We start from the raw sequence: 17,681 nt of genomic DNA, 5'->3' as shown, positions 1-17,681 counted from the left end.
CATTTAGGTAAGTATATTTTTGAATTCGGAAGCCTAGAAATTGTGTATCTAAAGTTTAAAACAAAAATTGTACTATGACGGGTTATATGAAACATAAAACAGACAATTATAACTCAATATATATGAGGGTGTGGATGGGGGTTTACAGAATAGAGAATAATGGGCAAAAAGTATAAAGAATAGAGAAAAATGGTCAAAAAAATTAAAGAACTTAGAAATGAGGGTCTGGGTGGAGGTCCTTCATTTCTATATATAATATGACTTATATGGTATTTACGAGTCAAGTGACCATAACGAAACATTCACTAAAAGTAATAGTAATCATATCTCTATTATTTTTATTCTCTTTGATCGAAACGATGACAATACCCTTTTGAGTCAGGTCATAAATATTGTGTGCACTTATCTTCAAATATTAACAGAAACGAGTACATATCAAAGCTATTAATCAAACCCTTTAAACCATTATGTCATAAGGTCATACTTATCATAAGATAGTGTATATCAATGCAGATAACGTTTTTACAAGAGTGTGTTTTACTAAGTATTAAACAACAATGGGTGGCAAAATATCATTCCAAGGAATTCCAATCAGCAAGGACAGAATAGTAGTTGTAACAGGAGGAAATACTGGTATGTAAAGTTCATTATACAAAAACTCTTGACTAGACCTACTTTCACAAACAGAAATCGATTAATGTATTTCAAAATGGATGTCGTTGTATTTACGTTTGATCATTTTCATTTTCTAGTTTTTAAACCTTTTTCGTGTTTCGGAAATATTCATATCAGCTTTAAGATCGACCAATTGATGGCCTTTTAAAGTTTGGCGATATATACTAGTCAACAAAAGAAACGATACAAGGCAGTGTATTTCCCATATATAATGAAATTGGATACACTAAACCAACTTGAAGGTAAATAATTGCCCAATTGGTCTAATATTTACAGAGTGTTATTTTCTTATCAAAATCATTGATTTAAGGCAAATACGCAATTTTTTTTGGTTGCAATTTTTTTTATTTCAAAAATCGTATTTTCACCCAAAAATTCAAAAGTCGATATTAGAACTTAAAACTTAAACATGGTCTGCTTAAAATTTTGAATGCCTTTGCAGATATTTGAATACTTAATTCTCATCTTCGAAATTAAGTGCCGACTTTTGTCATCATTTTCCTCAAAGTAAATTTGACCCCTGTGTTCAATAACACGGTATTTTCTCACTTTCCAATTTGGTCAGATTCTTTTAATCATATACATTTGCTTTGCAAATGAATGTTTTTTATTGGATCATTTAACAGTTTTTCCTATTTATTATTTCTATGATAAATTTTAGTTCAAACTTGTGTATCGTTACTTTTGTTGACTAGTATATATTACGTGATAGCTTACAACAGTTCGCAGGAATACGTATTTTTCTCCTCAGACACATCATTCCGAACCGAGCCGACCGGTCTTTGACCTTACTCCTAAGTATCGCGTGCTTAGAGGAGAAAAGGCAAATGATAGTTCTAAAGTTTGACCTAGCCGAGGACTAATCTATATTAAGATGCTGGTGCACCAACTTCTCGTTATTAATTAAAATAGGCAGTGGTCTATTCAATATGTCAGGCTCTAAAAAACTTTTAAGTATAGAAAAGTAGTGCCGAAATGTAACAGAAACTATTATAAATTTTCCATCAACACCAAATTCCATGAGAGAGCAACAAAAAAACCACACATTCAGATACAAGGAAAAAGAACCATTGACGAGGTTCCTGACTTGGGACAGGTATATGAACACGAGGCTGGATAATCGTTTTTTTTTTTTTAGAACTCAACCCTCCCTCTTTATAATCTTAAACAGTGGACTAACAAAAGATATGTGTCTTTTACCTCTATAATCGATGGTATGTTCGTTGGTTTTCTCATTCACAAATATATTGTATTTCTGTAGGTATTGGTTATGAGACAGCAAAATGGATGGCAATGTTGGGGGCATCTGTAATTATTGCTTGCAGGTCAGAAAAAAGAGCACAGGAGGTAAAGTGAAATATCTAAGTGGATTTTTTTTATAATGTCTACATTGATTGCAACAGTTTGAGATGTAACGACAATGCTTGAGAATTAATTGATGTGGTCGTGGTATAGAGTTAGTGAAATCTGATTTTCATGCATGACAATAAAAGTCTAAATGATAATTCAATCTTACTAAGACAAAAAAAGATATGTAAAACATATAAAGAAAAAAAGATAATAAAAGTTCGAAAATCATAAATATTTGCTATTTTTTTATGCATTAGATACCATTTTGAAGCTTCAGCTTTTTATTGAACGAACACATTATGACATATTGACGAAAGCAGTAACTGAACAATTGGTGTTACTAGTTATTGTGAACAATGCAAATTGGTGTTACTAGTTATTGTGAACAATGCAAATTGGTGTTACTAGTTATTGTGGACAATGCAGTAACTGAACAATTGATCTTACTAGTTATTGTGGACAATGCAGTAACTGTACAATTGGTGTTACTAGTTATTGTGGACAATGCAGTAACTGAACAATTGGTGTTACTAGTTATTGTGGACAACGCAGTAACTGAACAATTGGTGGTAATAGTTATTGTAGACAATTCAAATTGGTGTTACTAGTTATTGTGGACAAAGCAGTAACTGTACAATTGGTGTTACTAGTTATTGTGGACAATGCAGTAACTGAACAATTGGTGTCACTAGTTATTGTAGACAATTCAAATTGGTGTTACTAGTTATTGTGGACAAAGCAGTAACTGTACAATTGGTGTTACTAGTTATTGTGGACAAAGCAGTAACTGAACAATTGGTGTCACTAGTTATTGTAGACAATTCAAATTGGTGTTACTAGTTATTGTGGACAAAGCAGTAACTGTACAATTGGTGTTACTAGTTATTGTGGACACTGCAGTAACTAAACAATTGGTGTTACTTATTATTGTGGACAATGCAGTAGCTGAACAATTGGTGTTACTAGTTATTGTGGACAATGCAGTAACTGAACAATTGGTGTTACTAGTTATTGTGGACAAAGCAGTAACTGGACAATTGGTGTTACTAGTTATTGTGGACAAAGCAGTAACTGAACAATTGGTGTTACTTATTTTTGTGGACAATGCAGTAACTGAACAATTGGTGTTACTAGTTATTGTGGACAATGCAGTAACTGAACAATTGGTGTCACTAGTTTTTGTGGACAATGCAGTAACTGAACAATAGATGTTACTAGTTAGTGTGGACAAAGCAGTAACTGAACAATTGGTGTTACTAGTGATGGTGGACAATTCAGTAACTGAACAATTGGTGGTGCTAGTAATTGTGGACAAAGCAGCAACTGAACAATTGGTGGTACTAGTTATTGTGGACAATGCAGTACTTGAACAATTGGTGTTACTATATATATATATATATCTAGTTATTGTGGACAATGCATTAACTGAACAATATATGTTAATAGTGATTGTGGACAAAGCAGTAACTGTACAATTGGTGTTACTAGTGATGGTGGACAAAGCAGTAACTGAACAATTGGTGTTACTAGTTATTGTGGACAATTCAGTAACTGAACAATTGGTGTTACTAGTTATTGTGGACAATTCAGTAACTGAACAATTGGTGGTACTAGTTATTGTGGATAATGCAGTAACAGAATAATTGGTGTTACTAGTTATTGTGGACAATGCAGTAACTGAACAATTTATACTTATTGACTGGGTATGAGTGGAATAGTAAGTTAATTGTCCCCCGAGGTGCAACTATTGCCCTGAGGCGTAGCCGAGGGCAATAGTTGTATCCGAGGGGACAATAAACTTACAATTCCACGAATATCCAGTCAGTAAGTGTTTTATTATACCGAAAGAGACAACAGACAATAAATGTCGGGGCTAAATCAACTATCGTAATATAAAAGGCAGAAACACAACCATACTGTTTAACGTTTACTTCATCTACGGCTACGTCCCGCACTGACGTCATCCCTAGATACGATAGGTAAAACGCGACGTCGTAACTCCCGCGGTATTCTCAACATCCTCCAATCCCGTAGCTGCAGTTGAAATTCCGCGAAATATAATGACGCTTGCGGTCAAATGGTTTTTCATCATTGGAAACTATTGACCGGTCAAATAGTTCATTGTGTACTTATTTTATATAGAAAATGATTACTGAAGTATAATAATTGGTGTTACTATATAGTAAGTAAGTAAGTAAGTAAGTAAGTAAGTAAATTTTTATTATAGTGACATGTGTAATAACAGTTTAACAAAATACATATATATTACATAAACAATAAAATACACCCGACCCATTGGGTCTATAAGTCACTTTCAAAATCATAAAACGTATTTCTTTTATCACGGATTTCAAACAAAATAATGAAAAAAGATTAAGCTAAATTCAAAATAATTAATTCATAATGAAGAATTGAAAATTAAATAAAAATTAAATAATTAAAAGATCGACTTAGTAAATGTCCAGTTGAATGAATAATAAATTAATATTTATGATAAAGAAACGGAAAATATTCAGATTGACCATGAAGTAACCTTTTTACATTTTAATATTACAGTCAACTACACTCATTACTGTCAACTACATGATCAAAATTGAAATTGCAATATACTGTTTATCAAGCTTTTCATGTATATAACACTACACGTCTATGCCAGAAAGCTTTCACTGTATACTTAGCCAGCTTTCTATGATAGTTTGTCATTAAAAAGAAATCTTTTCATCGTTGGTCATATTTAGTAATTCATTGCCAGAACAGATATTATTAAAAGCACTTTGTCTCAAGTCATTATATAAGGAGCTGCGGAGAATAAAGTGACACTCATCCTCCGTGGAGTTGCTGTTACAAAACTCACATAAGCGTTCATTTGGTTCCTCGCAGTTATATCTACCCGTCTCTAGCCTCAAAGGAAGAATTCCACATCTCAGTTGTGTTAGGAAAGATCGTTCAGTTTTGTTCAAATTTAATTTAACATAAGTTTCCATTCCAAAATTTGCCTTTAGCTTTACATAAGTTCTCAACTTTGGGGTTTTCACAATGTCGTTTTTCCATAAACAGTTATAGTATTCCTTCAAGATGGATTCGAACAAAGTCATACTTATAACGTCCTTGCGCTCAAAATATTCCACTATACCAAGTTTCGTGAGTGTCTTTGAAATCAGAACACCAATTATTTCTACATCTTTCATAGTCATGATTGAAAGCTTGTATTGTAATGCGATTGTCATCAAATTGAACAAGTCTATTCCAGAGACGCACAATATTAGTCCAATGTCTATAGTGGCACGGGATCCATCCGATATCCCCATAAATACCAAGAAGTGGGGCAAAACGATGAACTCCTAAAAAGTAACGTATAGATCGGTTCTGGACGTTCTCTATGGCTTGAAACTTTCGGCTCCCCCAAACTCCGGATGCATAGTCTAGTATAGGCACAACACACGAATAAAAAAGTTTTTCAAATGACTTTATTCCAATCTCTTTAAATGAGTGAATGTTAGAAATTATTTTTCCAAGTGCTCTACCAGCCCCTTTTGACAGTGCTTCGGCGGTTGTGGTAAAATTTCCGTTAAATGTGAATATAACACCTAAGTATTTGTATTGGTCAACAACTTCGAGTTGATTTCCTCCGATCATGAAATTGTAATCAGTCTGCTAACATTTTGACTTCCTGAAGTGAACACATTTTTATTTATTGGTGTTGATTAAGAACCTCCAGCGTTTACACCAGTCCCCGAGCTTATTTAACAACAATTGTAGATCGTCTTCGCTTTTAGCCAATAAAGCAATATCGTCTGCATAAAGTAACGCCGATAATTTCCTGTCCGAGATGTCAATGCCAATATTCAATTCATTCAGTTCATCTATTAGGTTATTTATGAAAATTGAAAATAATGTAGGCGATAAATTGTCTCCTTGTTTTACACCAGTTGTACAGGGGAACCAGTCAGTTAACTTTCCATTCAGTTTAACACAAGATTCGGAACTGTTGTAAATGCTCTTTATAGAGTTGTAAATTTTACCATCTATATTATTAACTAACAGTTTATAAAGCATCATTTCTCTGTAAAAAAAAATCGAAGCATTTTTTTAGGTCAATGAAAGCCACAAAAAGTTTATCGTTGTTTCGAATTGCACTATTCAATGTAAAAATATGGTCCTCACACGAACGGTTTCTCCTAAAGCCGTTTTGTTCGTCAACTAATTTGTCGTTGTTCTCTAAATAGTTCACGATCCTCTTATTAACTAAAGCGCTGTATAATTTATTGATACATGATAACAAACTAACACCTCGATAATTCATAGCATCTCTAGCGTCTGTATTATAGTCTTTCAAAATAGGACAAATAATCGACTTTTGCCAGATCGACGGAATAGTACTAGTATCGAAAATCCACTGGAAAAGATTATGCAAGGCGTCTATTATTACGGGATTCTTCAAAACAATATAAGGTATTTGATCATGAACACAGGCAGATTTGTTCTTAGCGTGCATCACTATGTCACTGGTTTCTTCACGTGTAATGTTACCGTTAGTGAATTCATTTGGTTCATATAAAGGGTCATTCATATTTTGTTCTAGTAAAATTTTATGCTCTTTTGATCGATTATAATGATCGCTGTCAAACTGTTCACTATTTCCACCATGATACAAGTTGAAAAAATCCGTTCGCCACTTTTCTAGAATATCAGCTTCTTTTCGTACAGAATTCCCGTTATCGTCAATTATTTCCATTGGAATAGATGTATCCCCCTTAGGTCCAAGTCTACTTATTTTCTCCCAAAACTCGTTCGGATTATTTACGGATATTGATTCAAAGTCCGAAGCTTTCGCACTTCTATATTCACGTTCCGCTTTTCTTAGCAATTTATCAAATTTGTCTCGTGTATCAGCGTAATCCTCTTTAAAAAAAAAATCGTATAATATAAGCAAAATGAGGATGTTAAATTTGATGTATGCCTTTTTGTGCTTCTTCGTTACATTTGTTTGTTTTTATAGTGATTAAGATGATAACACAATGTTGACTGCTGTACCCCTATTTTTGACATTTTTACCTATTGTGTCTGTTTGTTTTGTTCACGCTTGTCAATATAATGGAATTTGATGCGATTGTCATACAAGTGAGAGGTTTAGCTAGCTATAAAACCAGGTTCAATCCACCATTTTCTACATAAGAAAATGCCTGTACCAAGTCAGGAATATGACAGTTGTTTTCCATTCGTTTGATGTGTTTGTTTTTTTTTATTTTGCCATTTGATTGGGGACTTTCCTTTTTGAATTTTCCTCGGAGTTCAGTATTTTTGTTATTTTACTTTTTTCTAAGTGCCGTTTTTGTATATCTATTACCAGTACACTTGAGAAATGCCTTCTCCTTCGTATGCATTTTATTCCATGCTGTAGCTGATGTATCGTTCCAGTACGATCTATTATGTCTAAAGCGTTTTTTCGATGCACTTGAAATTGCTTTCGGTATTTTTTTCGTCCATTTCAGCGACAATCACATTGCACAAATCACTGTATATCACGTCAATATTTTCTTGGGTCTCCATAATTCGCTCTATCTGATCAATCATATTGACTATGGCTAGCCGTCTCAGTTCACTTGACATAAAATCGCCTGGTATCCTGTCTAGTCTATAACGAGGACGATTAAATAACGGATCAATCGGTTGCGCTTCGTCTGTCAAATCAGTAAAGTAAGTTTAAGATCTCATGGTCTGGTAGTTTTGACCTTTCGCCAATCAAGGGTTGAAGATTATGAATGTCAACAATACTCTGTTTTGGTAGAACTTTAAAGTTATCATAATTACTGAGAGAATCATGCGGAACACAAAAATAGTCAACAACAGCTTTTCCCTTGCGTGAAGTAGAAGTGATGCGAAGTTATCATTTTCGGCGAATCTACCATTTAAAACACAAAACTTTGCTTCGTTTAGAAAATCTATGAATTCATGTCCATGCTGATTAATACTATTGTCTATTGCAATCCTTTTCGGGATATTATCTATTTGGTTTAAGGTTTCTGATAAGGAACCGATTCTAGCGTTAAAATCCCCGACCAGTAGAATATTTTCACAATCAGAGTGCATATAGATTTGAGTTAAAAGATGCGCTAAGAAACTCTGAGCTTCGCGCCCTCGTGATGAATTTTCTGCTGGCAAGTAACATGAATACAATATGAATTCTGAGTCTTTTGACGAGTTCTCGAATTTGACACCAAGAATTCCCTCGAAAGATTTATCGATTACAGATACGTTAAAGTATTTCAACAGCCAATTACTAAGCAATATACCAACCCCACCTGACGCTTTTGGCGCATTACGATGGATATTTGTTCTGTTTAAAACCAAGCCACGTATACCCTGTTACACTTATTTCATCTTGACCTGCTAAATGTGTCTCACTAATTGCTATTATGTCACATTCAATGCTTTTTAAAATGTTTGACCTTAATTGACAATTTTCTCTAGTCTATCCAGCAACATTCAAATGACCAATTTTAATAGACACAATAGGTCGGGCGCCTTCCTATTCACCATAACCTCGTTGTGTTTGCTTATCGCGTTTCTTGATCCGTCCAGAGGCGTCAACTCTATAAGCACGTCCATCCGGTAGGTTCCTCAATACTGCCCTCGCGTTCATTTCGATGAGACGATCTACTCGGGATTTACTACTTTTGATAAACACATTCTTATACTTCTCGGTTTGTCTCAGTTTCATTTTATTTCGAAGAACATTAACTTTTTCATCAGTGTTTTTGGAAACTTATTTTCACGATACCAGGTTTGTCATTGAACCTTCAAGGCAAACGAGTCGCGGCACGAAACCTTACACTATCGGCAACTGAATCACCTAAAGCCAAAATCAAATCATTTGCCTTTTCCATCAAATCTTCACCGTCGGAAAACGGAATGTCACTTACAGTTACTGTGATGTCAGTGTTATCCAGCGGATTGTATTTCCGACCCGGTCGATTTTCATGTACTGCAGTACCGTTTTCGTTTAGTACAGGATTTTGTTGTTCTACGTCGTCTAGACTCCTTTGTATTGATTGAACAGTAGTCAGTAGTTGGTCAGTACGTGTAGTTTCATGGCCTATATCAATCGACAATTCATCTCGTAGCGCTCTCATCTTACTATCAACACTAGCCATCAAATCAGTTCTTAGTTTATCTAGTTTAGATTCAAACATTCTTGACTAGCTTTCACGTCTTTTACAGCCCCTATCAATGTTTCTAGTTTACCACAAACGTCTAGGTTAAGGTTAAGAATGGGGTTTACTGAAGACATGTTTTGCTGGTTATTGTCAGTTTCTTGTTTATAGTCTGTAGGGTTATGAGTATCTACTTTGTTTACTTCACCAAATACACTAGTGTTAAATTCATCAGAGTTATATAAAACAGAGTGGGTTTGATTCAGAATAGAACTCACCGAATCATTTGTCCGGGAATATTTTGCCTTGTTTACATTATCGTGTGATTCACTACCACTGCTGTTACTAGAATTTCCTTTCTTCCTTTTTGTGTTCTGATTACTAACAAGTACTTTGATGCTTTTTTGGCATGATCCATCACATTGGCACGTAATAAGTGTGTCTATGAACAACTAGCAATCTTCTTTAGATCATTTATTTCTGATTTTTTCACAAACATTTTAGCTCCGAAAAAATATGTGACCATTTTGTTTCAAATCACGTGACCTATATATATATATTTAGTTATTGTGGACAATGCAGTAACTGAACAATTGGTGTTACTAGTGATTGTGGACAATGCCATAACTGAACAATTTGTCTGAACTTTTAAGAATTAATAGATAGTTTGTGAACTATTAAGAATGACGTGACTGAACCAATTTGACCGAACTATTGGGTAAGATATGGCTAAATCTATAAGACCAAGCTACTTAGTATACAATTCTCATCAACGCTCGACTTACAAAATGGAGTGAAAACCATGGTATGCTTACAGATGCCCAGTTTGGCTTCCGACCTGGTTATGGTATCACTGACGCCATCTTAGCTCTCAATTCTTTAATTCAAAATCTTTGAGATCTGGTAAAAGGTTTTATTGTTGTTTCATAGACTATAAAAAGGCTTTTGATGGTGTCACACATATGAAATTATCGTTACGACTTATTAGATTAGGTGGAACTGGTAAATTATTAAATGTATTAAAATCTATTTATTCAAAACTTAAATGTTGTGTAAAATTTGATGGTAGTTTCTCAAATTTTTTTAATAGTAATGTTGGATTAATGCAGGGGAAATCATTATATCCCCATTTTTATATTCATTGTACGTAAATGACATGGAAATAGAACTTATTAGTCAAGGATGTCAACCTTATGAGTTAAAAATGTTGAACTTGTATTTACTTATGTATGCAGATGACACAGTATTGTTCAGTGAAAATATTGAAGATTTACAAAAGATGATTAATTGTTTAAATGACTATTCTGATAAGTACAACTTATTTATCAATTGTTTAAAAACAAAAATTGTTGTATTCAGAAACAGAGGTCAAGTTAAAGCAAATGAGAGATGGTATTTAAATGGAAATTCAATAGATATATGTGATGAATTTGTATATCTGGGTATTTTATTTAGATATAATGGTAATTTCACATATACCCAAAAATCATTTGCAAACCAAGGTCGTAAAGCATTATTTAGGTTGTATAGTAAGTTGCAGGATGACTGTGTTTTAATTTTGAAACTATGATGTCATTGTTTGACACGCATGTAGCAAGTATTTTGAATTATAGTTGTGAAGTTTGGGGAAATCACAAATGTGATGATATCGAACAAGTTCAAATGAAATTCTTAAAACGTATTTTAAAGGCGAAAGCATCTATTGTTAATTATATGGTTTATTGTGAGTTGGGACGATACCCTATGTTTATAGAAAGATATTGTCGAATGTTAAAATACTGGTTTAAGTTAATATGTAATGCTGTTATGAAGAAATGCTTGAGGGATGTATTAAAAAACCTAACGACAAATATAACTGGGCCTGTCGAATTAGAGACATATTATACATATTATGTATGGGTTTCCAGGATGTATGGTTACATCAGGGTGTTAAAAATGTGGATTTGTTTTTTAATGAATTTAAAGATAGAGTAAAGGGTAGTTTTCATAGTGAAATAAACTCATTTTTGAAGATTCGCCACAATGTATGTTGTATAGATATGTATTTGACCCAAACATGTTACAATTTTATTTAAATCATGCTGTAAATTATATTAATAAACCATTTATTTGTAGATACCTCATATCTGCTCATTGTTTGAATATAGAAACTGGTAGATTTTATAATATTGAGAGACATCTGAGACTTTGTAATATGTGTGATAAACATGTAATTGAAGATGAATATCATTTTATTTTAGTATGTGAAAAGTATAATGAACTTCGAAAGAAATTTATTAAACTATATTATTGGAGAAAACCTTCGAATTTTAAACTCGTATAACTGCTATCTGTTCATAATGTAAAGGATCTTAACAATTTAGGGAAGTATTTATTCCTTGCCGAGAAGGCACGTAATTAAATTCATTTATAAATGCTTAATATATGTTATATTTTATCATACTCTGTTGTACTGTTATATGGGTATACTTACTTATATGATTATTTGACTGATGGTTTAAATGTATTATATATATTTCACTGATGTAATTGAATATTTGTAATATTTACATTCTATAAGTTGTATTACTTACGAATAAAAGATTATTATTAGTAGGATGTGACTGAACCAATTAGTTCGAACTATTAAGAATAATCTGACTGAACCAATTAGACCGAACTAACAAGTATGATCTGACTGAATCAATTAGACAAACTATTAAGAATGAAGAAACTTTATCATGTGTGAACTGTTGAGAAAGTTGTCACTCATTTTGAACTAATGAAATATGGTGAGTTCTTTAATGGGTGACTTTTGAGATTGTACTGTTTAAAATATCTGTAAACTGTCGCAAACGTAGTTTTTGGACAATTTTTGTAACTTAATGAGATTGTGGAGACGGAACAAATTGTGAACTTTTCTGAATACTATAACTAGTAATTTGTATAATATTTAGATCAGCATAGTGTGGCTCTACACTATTTAGATTGGAATAGCGTGACTGTACACTATTTGAATTAGAATAGGGTGACTGTACACTATTTAGATTAGAATAGGGTGACTGTACACTATTTAGATTAGAATAGGGTGACTGTACACTATTTAGATTAGAATAGCGTGACTACACTATTTAAGTTATAATAGGGTGACTGTACACTATTTAGATAAGAAAAGGGTGACTATACACTATTCAGATTTGACTAGAGCGACTCTACACTATTTAGATTAGAATAGGGTGACTCTACACTATTTAGATTAGAATAGGATGACTGTACACTATTTCGATTAGAATAGGGTGAATGTACACTGTTTAGATTAGAATAGGGTGACTGTAAAACATTTAGATTAAAATAGGGTGAAAAAGAGAGGCGAAAGATACCAGAGGGACATTCAAAGTCGAAAATAAACTGACAACGCCATGGCTAAAAAGAAAAAGACAAAATAATAGTACACAAAACACAACATAGAAAACTAAAGACTGAGCAACACGAACCCCACCAAAAACTGGGGGTGATCTCAGGTGTTCTGGAAGGGTATGACTGTACACTATTTAGATTAGAATATGGTGACTGTACACTATTTAGATTAGAATAGCGTGACTTTTCACTATTTAGATTAGAATAGCGTGACTGTACACTAATAAGATTAGAATAGCGTGACTACACTATAATTAAGATTAGAATAGGGTGACTGTACGTGTAAACTATTTAGATTAGAATAGAATGACTATACACTATTTAGATTAGAATAGGGTGACTGAACACTATTTAGATCAGAAAAGGGTGACTGTACACTATTTAGATTAGAATAGGGTGACTGTGCACTATTAAGATTAGAATAAGGTATAACTATAATTTTTGTAATCGTTTGAAAATGTAGTGAGTATCGAAAAATGTTTAAATTACAGGCAATCACAAGGATGAAGTCAGATTTCCAGAGAGAGAAAGAACAGAAAACAGAAGGAGTTACACAAACTGATGATTTATCTGTAGAATTTATGAAATTAGATCTGAGTTCCCTTAAATCGACTAAAGAATTTGTAGATCAATTTACTGAGTCTGGACGGCCACTCAACACACTGATTTGCAATGCAGGAATTGCTTTTCATCCACTAGGTATTTTTAATACTAAAATTTAAAGAACACAATTATACCCAAAATGAAAAATGCGTTTAAACTACACCACAAAATTTGTTCACCAAAGTCTCATTTCAGGTATAATCATAACATTGCTTCCGTTCTTTTTAGGTTGGACTTAATCTCCTAAGACTGAAACCTTAAGTCTCGTTCAATCTATTATCAACCGCCAAATAAAAAAAGCAATTTTTTTTCTTTATAAGAGATCTTATATACTTTTATGTGATATCTTACATCATTAAAAAGATATCTGATAAAAGTTGAAGATGTGTTATAACGTTTGTATATAAGATATATTGAACGTTGAATAAATATAAATACGGCCTGTCATACATCCCCGAAAACTGAAAAATACATAGTACACCGCACCAATGGAACATTACACGGATTACAGCTGTGCATAACGAGAGGTCAATTATTTTTTTAGAGGTAATATAGTATGAGATTTTCTTAATGATACTCTCAAACAAAATAAAAATTCCAGATCATAAAAGTCAACATGGATTAAATGAGATCATACGCAAACGATCTACACGCATACACTCGGTCTGGATTTACTCTACCCATTGACTAAGTTATAATTATTTTTAGCATTTACCTTGATGACAATTGTTAAATATGCTCAATAAGCATGTTTATTTTTTTGAGTTTATGAATTGTGCAAAAATGTCCTGAAAACATCATATTTTTTTAGAAAGATATATTAAAAAAGTTCAAACGATATATGATAATTCGGACCACTATCAGGTATTCAGTTTGTAGCTTATCGTTTTTATTTTCTTGCATCCTTTAACAAAATTGTGAGTTTAGTTAAAGACTTACTTGAAATGTATAAAACTTTACTTCCAGAATACACAGAGGATGGAAATGAAACCATGTTTCAGGTAAGACATGTATGTGTGTGTATCCATAGAATTCTTGATTCGGAAGTTTGAAGTACCAATTTCAATTTGCTGTCGGTCCTATTTGGTTTTCGTTAATTGTTTTGTCATAAATCAGGCCGTTGGTATTTTTTTCGTTTGAACTGTTTCATGTTTTGTCATGTCGTGGCTTTTATAGCTGACTATACGGTATGGGTTTTGCTCATTGTTGAAGGCCATACGGTGACCTATAGTTGCTTAAATCCGCTTCATTTGGACTCTGTTGAATAGTTGCTTCCTTGGCAATCATACCACATATCCTTATTTTACACTATTCATAACATCCGAAATCCCATAAAGTTGTGAAATGTTTATTTTGTTAGGAGTAAAAAGATACCATGAGAACAATAAAAATCTCAAAAGAAAAATGACGAGGACAGTGCAGAGACAAATTCAAACAGAAACTGCATCAACCAGTGTCTGAAAACTACAAACGAGTACTTATCATCCTGTATTTTGTCAAAACAATCCAAATTGTATGTATTAATAAAAAAGAAAGGATATGGGGGATAAAGAAACAGGGCTTTTATCTATTTTTTAACTTTGTTTTTATTCTCAGGTAAATTATTTAAGCCATCTTTTGTTAACACTCCATTTGTTGCCAATAATGAGGCGATCTGGTGATGATAACAGGGTAATACTTGTAAGCAGTCATGGACATAATAACCACTCCACTCCATTTAGTGTGGATAAAATACAAGGGAAGCAACACAACGCTGATAACTTTCCAAGATTCAAATACTATGGAAACTCGAAATTATATCAGGTAAGACATCTTTTTAATAAAATTTATATTTGTTATTTTAATTGTGTAATTTTGCTAAAACAACTCCCGTAACTTAGGGTTTAAACATCCCTATGCAAACGTAACTACAGGCGATTATTCTGTTTAGGTCCTATCCTGTGTTTTGTAGATTCGACAACGCACTATATTATGAACCGAATGTGTGGTGAATATTAGGCTAGGAAGATTCTATAACATTCTATAGTATGAACCGAATGTGTGGTGAATCTAAGGCTAGGAAGATTCTACAACATTCTATAGTATGAACCGAATGTGTGGTGAATATTAGGCTAGGAAGATTCTACAACATTCTATAGTATGAACCGAATGTGTGGTGAATATTAGGCTAGGAAGATTCTATAACATTCTATAGTATGAACCGAATGTGTGGTGAATATTAGGCTAGGAAGATTCTTCAACATTCTATAGTATGAACCGAATGTGTGGTGAATATTAGGCTAGGAAGATTCTACAACATTCTATAGTATGAACCGAATGTGTGGTGAATCTAAGGCTAGGAAGATTCTACAACATTCTATAGTATGAACCGAATGTGTGGTGAATCTAAGGCTAGGAAGATTCTATAACATTCTATAGTATGAACCGAATGTGTGGTGAATCTAAGGCTAGGAAGATTCTATAACATTCTATAGTATGAACCGAATGTGTGGTGAATATTAGGCTAGGAAGATTCTATAACATTCTATAGTATGAACCGAATGTGTGGTGAATCTAAGGCTAGGAAGATTCTACAACACACTATAGTATGAACCGAATGTGCGGTGAATCTAAGGCTAGGAAGATTCTTCAACATTTTATAGTATGAACCGAATGTGTGGTGAATATTAGGCTAGGAAGATTCTACAACATTTTATAGTATGAACCGTATGTGTGGTGAATCTAAGGCTAGGAAGATTCTATAACATTCTATAGTATGAACCGAATGTGTGGTGAATATTAGGCTAGGAAGATTCTATAACATTCTATAGTATGAACCGAATGTGTGGTGAATATTAGGCTAGGAAGATTCTATAACATTCTATAGTATGAACCGAATGTGTGGTGAATATTAGGCTAGGAAGATTCTATAACATTCTATAGTATGAACCGAATGTGTGGTGAATATTAGGCTAGGACGATTCTATAACATTCTATTGTATGAACCGAATGTGTGGTGAATCTAAGGCTAGGAAGATTCTACAACATTCTATAGTATGAACCGAATGTGTGGTGAATCTAAGGCTAGGAAGATTCTACAACATTCTATAGTATGAACCGAATGTGCGGTGAATCTAAGGCTAGGAAGATTCTTCAACATTTTATAGTATGAACCGAATGTGTGGTGAATCTAAGGCTAGGAAGATTCTATAACATTCTATAGTATGAACCGAATGTGCGGTGAATCTAAGGCTAGGAAGATTCTACAACATTTTATAGTATGAACCGAATGTGTGGTGAATATTAGACTAGGAAGATTCTATAACATTCTATAGTATGAACCGAATGTGTGGTGAATCTAAGGCTAGGAAGATTCTACAACACACTATAGTATGAACCGCATGTGTGGTGAATCTAAGGCTAGGAAGATTCTATAACATTCTATAGTATGAACCGAATGTGTGGTGAATCTAAGGCTAGGAAGATTCTACAACATTCTATAGTATGAACCGAATGTGTGGTGAATATTAGGCTAGGAAGATTCTATAACATTCTATAGTATGAACCGAATGTGTGGTGAATCTAAGGCTAGGAAGATTCTACAACATTCTATAGTATGAACCGAATGTGTGGTGAATATTAGGCTAGGACGATTCTATAACATTCTATTGTATGAACCGAATGTGTGGTGAATCTAAGGCTAGGAAGATTCTACAACATTCTATAGTATGAACCGAATGTGTGGTGAATCTAAGGCTAGGAAGATTCTATAACATTCTATAGTATGAACCGAATGTGTGGTGAATATTAGGCTAGGAAGATTCTATAACATTCTATAGTATGAACCGAATGTGTGGTGAATCTAAGGCTAGGAAGATTCTATAACATTCTATAGTATGAACCGAATGTGTGGTGAATATTAGGCTAGGAAGATTCTATTACATTCTATAGTATGAACCGAATATGTGGTGAATCTAAGGCTAGGAAGATTCTATAACATTCTATAGTATGAACCGAATGTGTGGTGAATCTAAGGCTAGGAAGATTCTACAACATTCTATAGTATGAACCGAATGTGTGGTGAATCTAAGGCTAGGAAGATTCTACAACATTCTATAGTATGACCTGAATGTGTGGTGAATCTAAGGCTAGGAAGATTCTACAACATTCTATAGTATGAACCGAATGTGTGGTGAATCTAAGGCTAGGAAGATTCTACAACATTCTATAGTATGAACCGAATGTGTGGTGAATATTAGGCTAGGAAGATTCTACAACATTCTATAGTATGAACCGAATGTGTGGTGAATCTAAGGCTAGGAAGATTCTATAACATTCTATAGTATGAACCGAATGTGTGGTGAATCTAAGGCTAGGAAGATTCTACAACATTCTATAGTATGAACCGAATGTGTGGTGAATATAAGGCTAGGAAGATTCTACAACATTCTATAGTATGAACCGAATGTGTGGTGAATCTAAGGCTAGGAAGATTCTACAACATTCTATAGTATGAACCGAATG

The 17,681-nt window shown here is 33.5% G+C and overlaps 1 protein-coding gene across 3 annotated transcripts in view; it reads left to right on the top strand.

Moving 5' to 3' along the window:
* Positions 1–393: 393 nt before the first annotated feature.
* LOC127733939 (retinol dehydrogenase 12-like) overlaps positions 394–17,681 on the top strand; it is a 70,285-nt gene continuing 52,997 nt past the window's right edge. For 2 of the 3 annotated variants that reach the window (XM_052243424.1, XM_052243425.1), the window contains exons 1-5: positions 394–633; positions 1,937–2,022; positions 13,067–13,274; positions 14,145–14,179; positions 14,775–14,981. In XM_052243424.1, coding sequence (XP_052099384.1) covers positions 558–633; positions 1,937–2,022; positions 13,067–13,274; positions 14,145–14,179; positions 14,775–14,981 — 612 coding nt within the window. In that variant the 5' untranslated portion in view covers positions 394–557. The remainder of the gene's footprint in view (positions 634–1,936; positions 2,023–13,066; positions 13,275–14,144; positions 14,180–14,774; positions 14,982–17,681) is intronic. The other variant, XM_052243423.1, reaches the window with a different exon arrangement.

This window comes from Mytilus californianus, unplaced genomic scaffold, assembly GCF_021869535.1.
Source record: "Mytilus californianus isolate M0D057914Y unplaced genomic scaffold, xbMytCali1.0.p SCAF_3, whole genome shotgun sequence".
NCBI lineage: Eukaryota > Metazoa > Mollusca > Bivalvia > Mytilida > Mytilidae > Mytilus > Mytilus californianus.
Note: the sequence above shows the minus strand (reverse complement) of the source record. Positions and strands in the feature narration are given on the sequence as shown.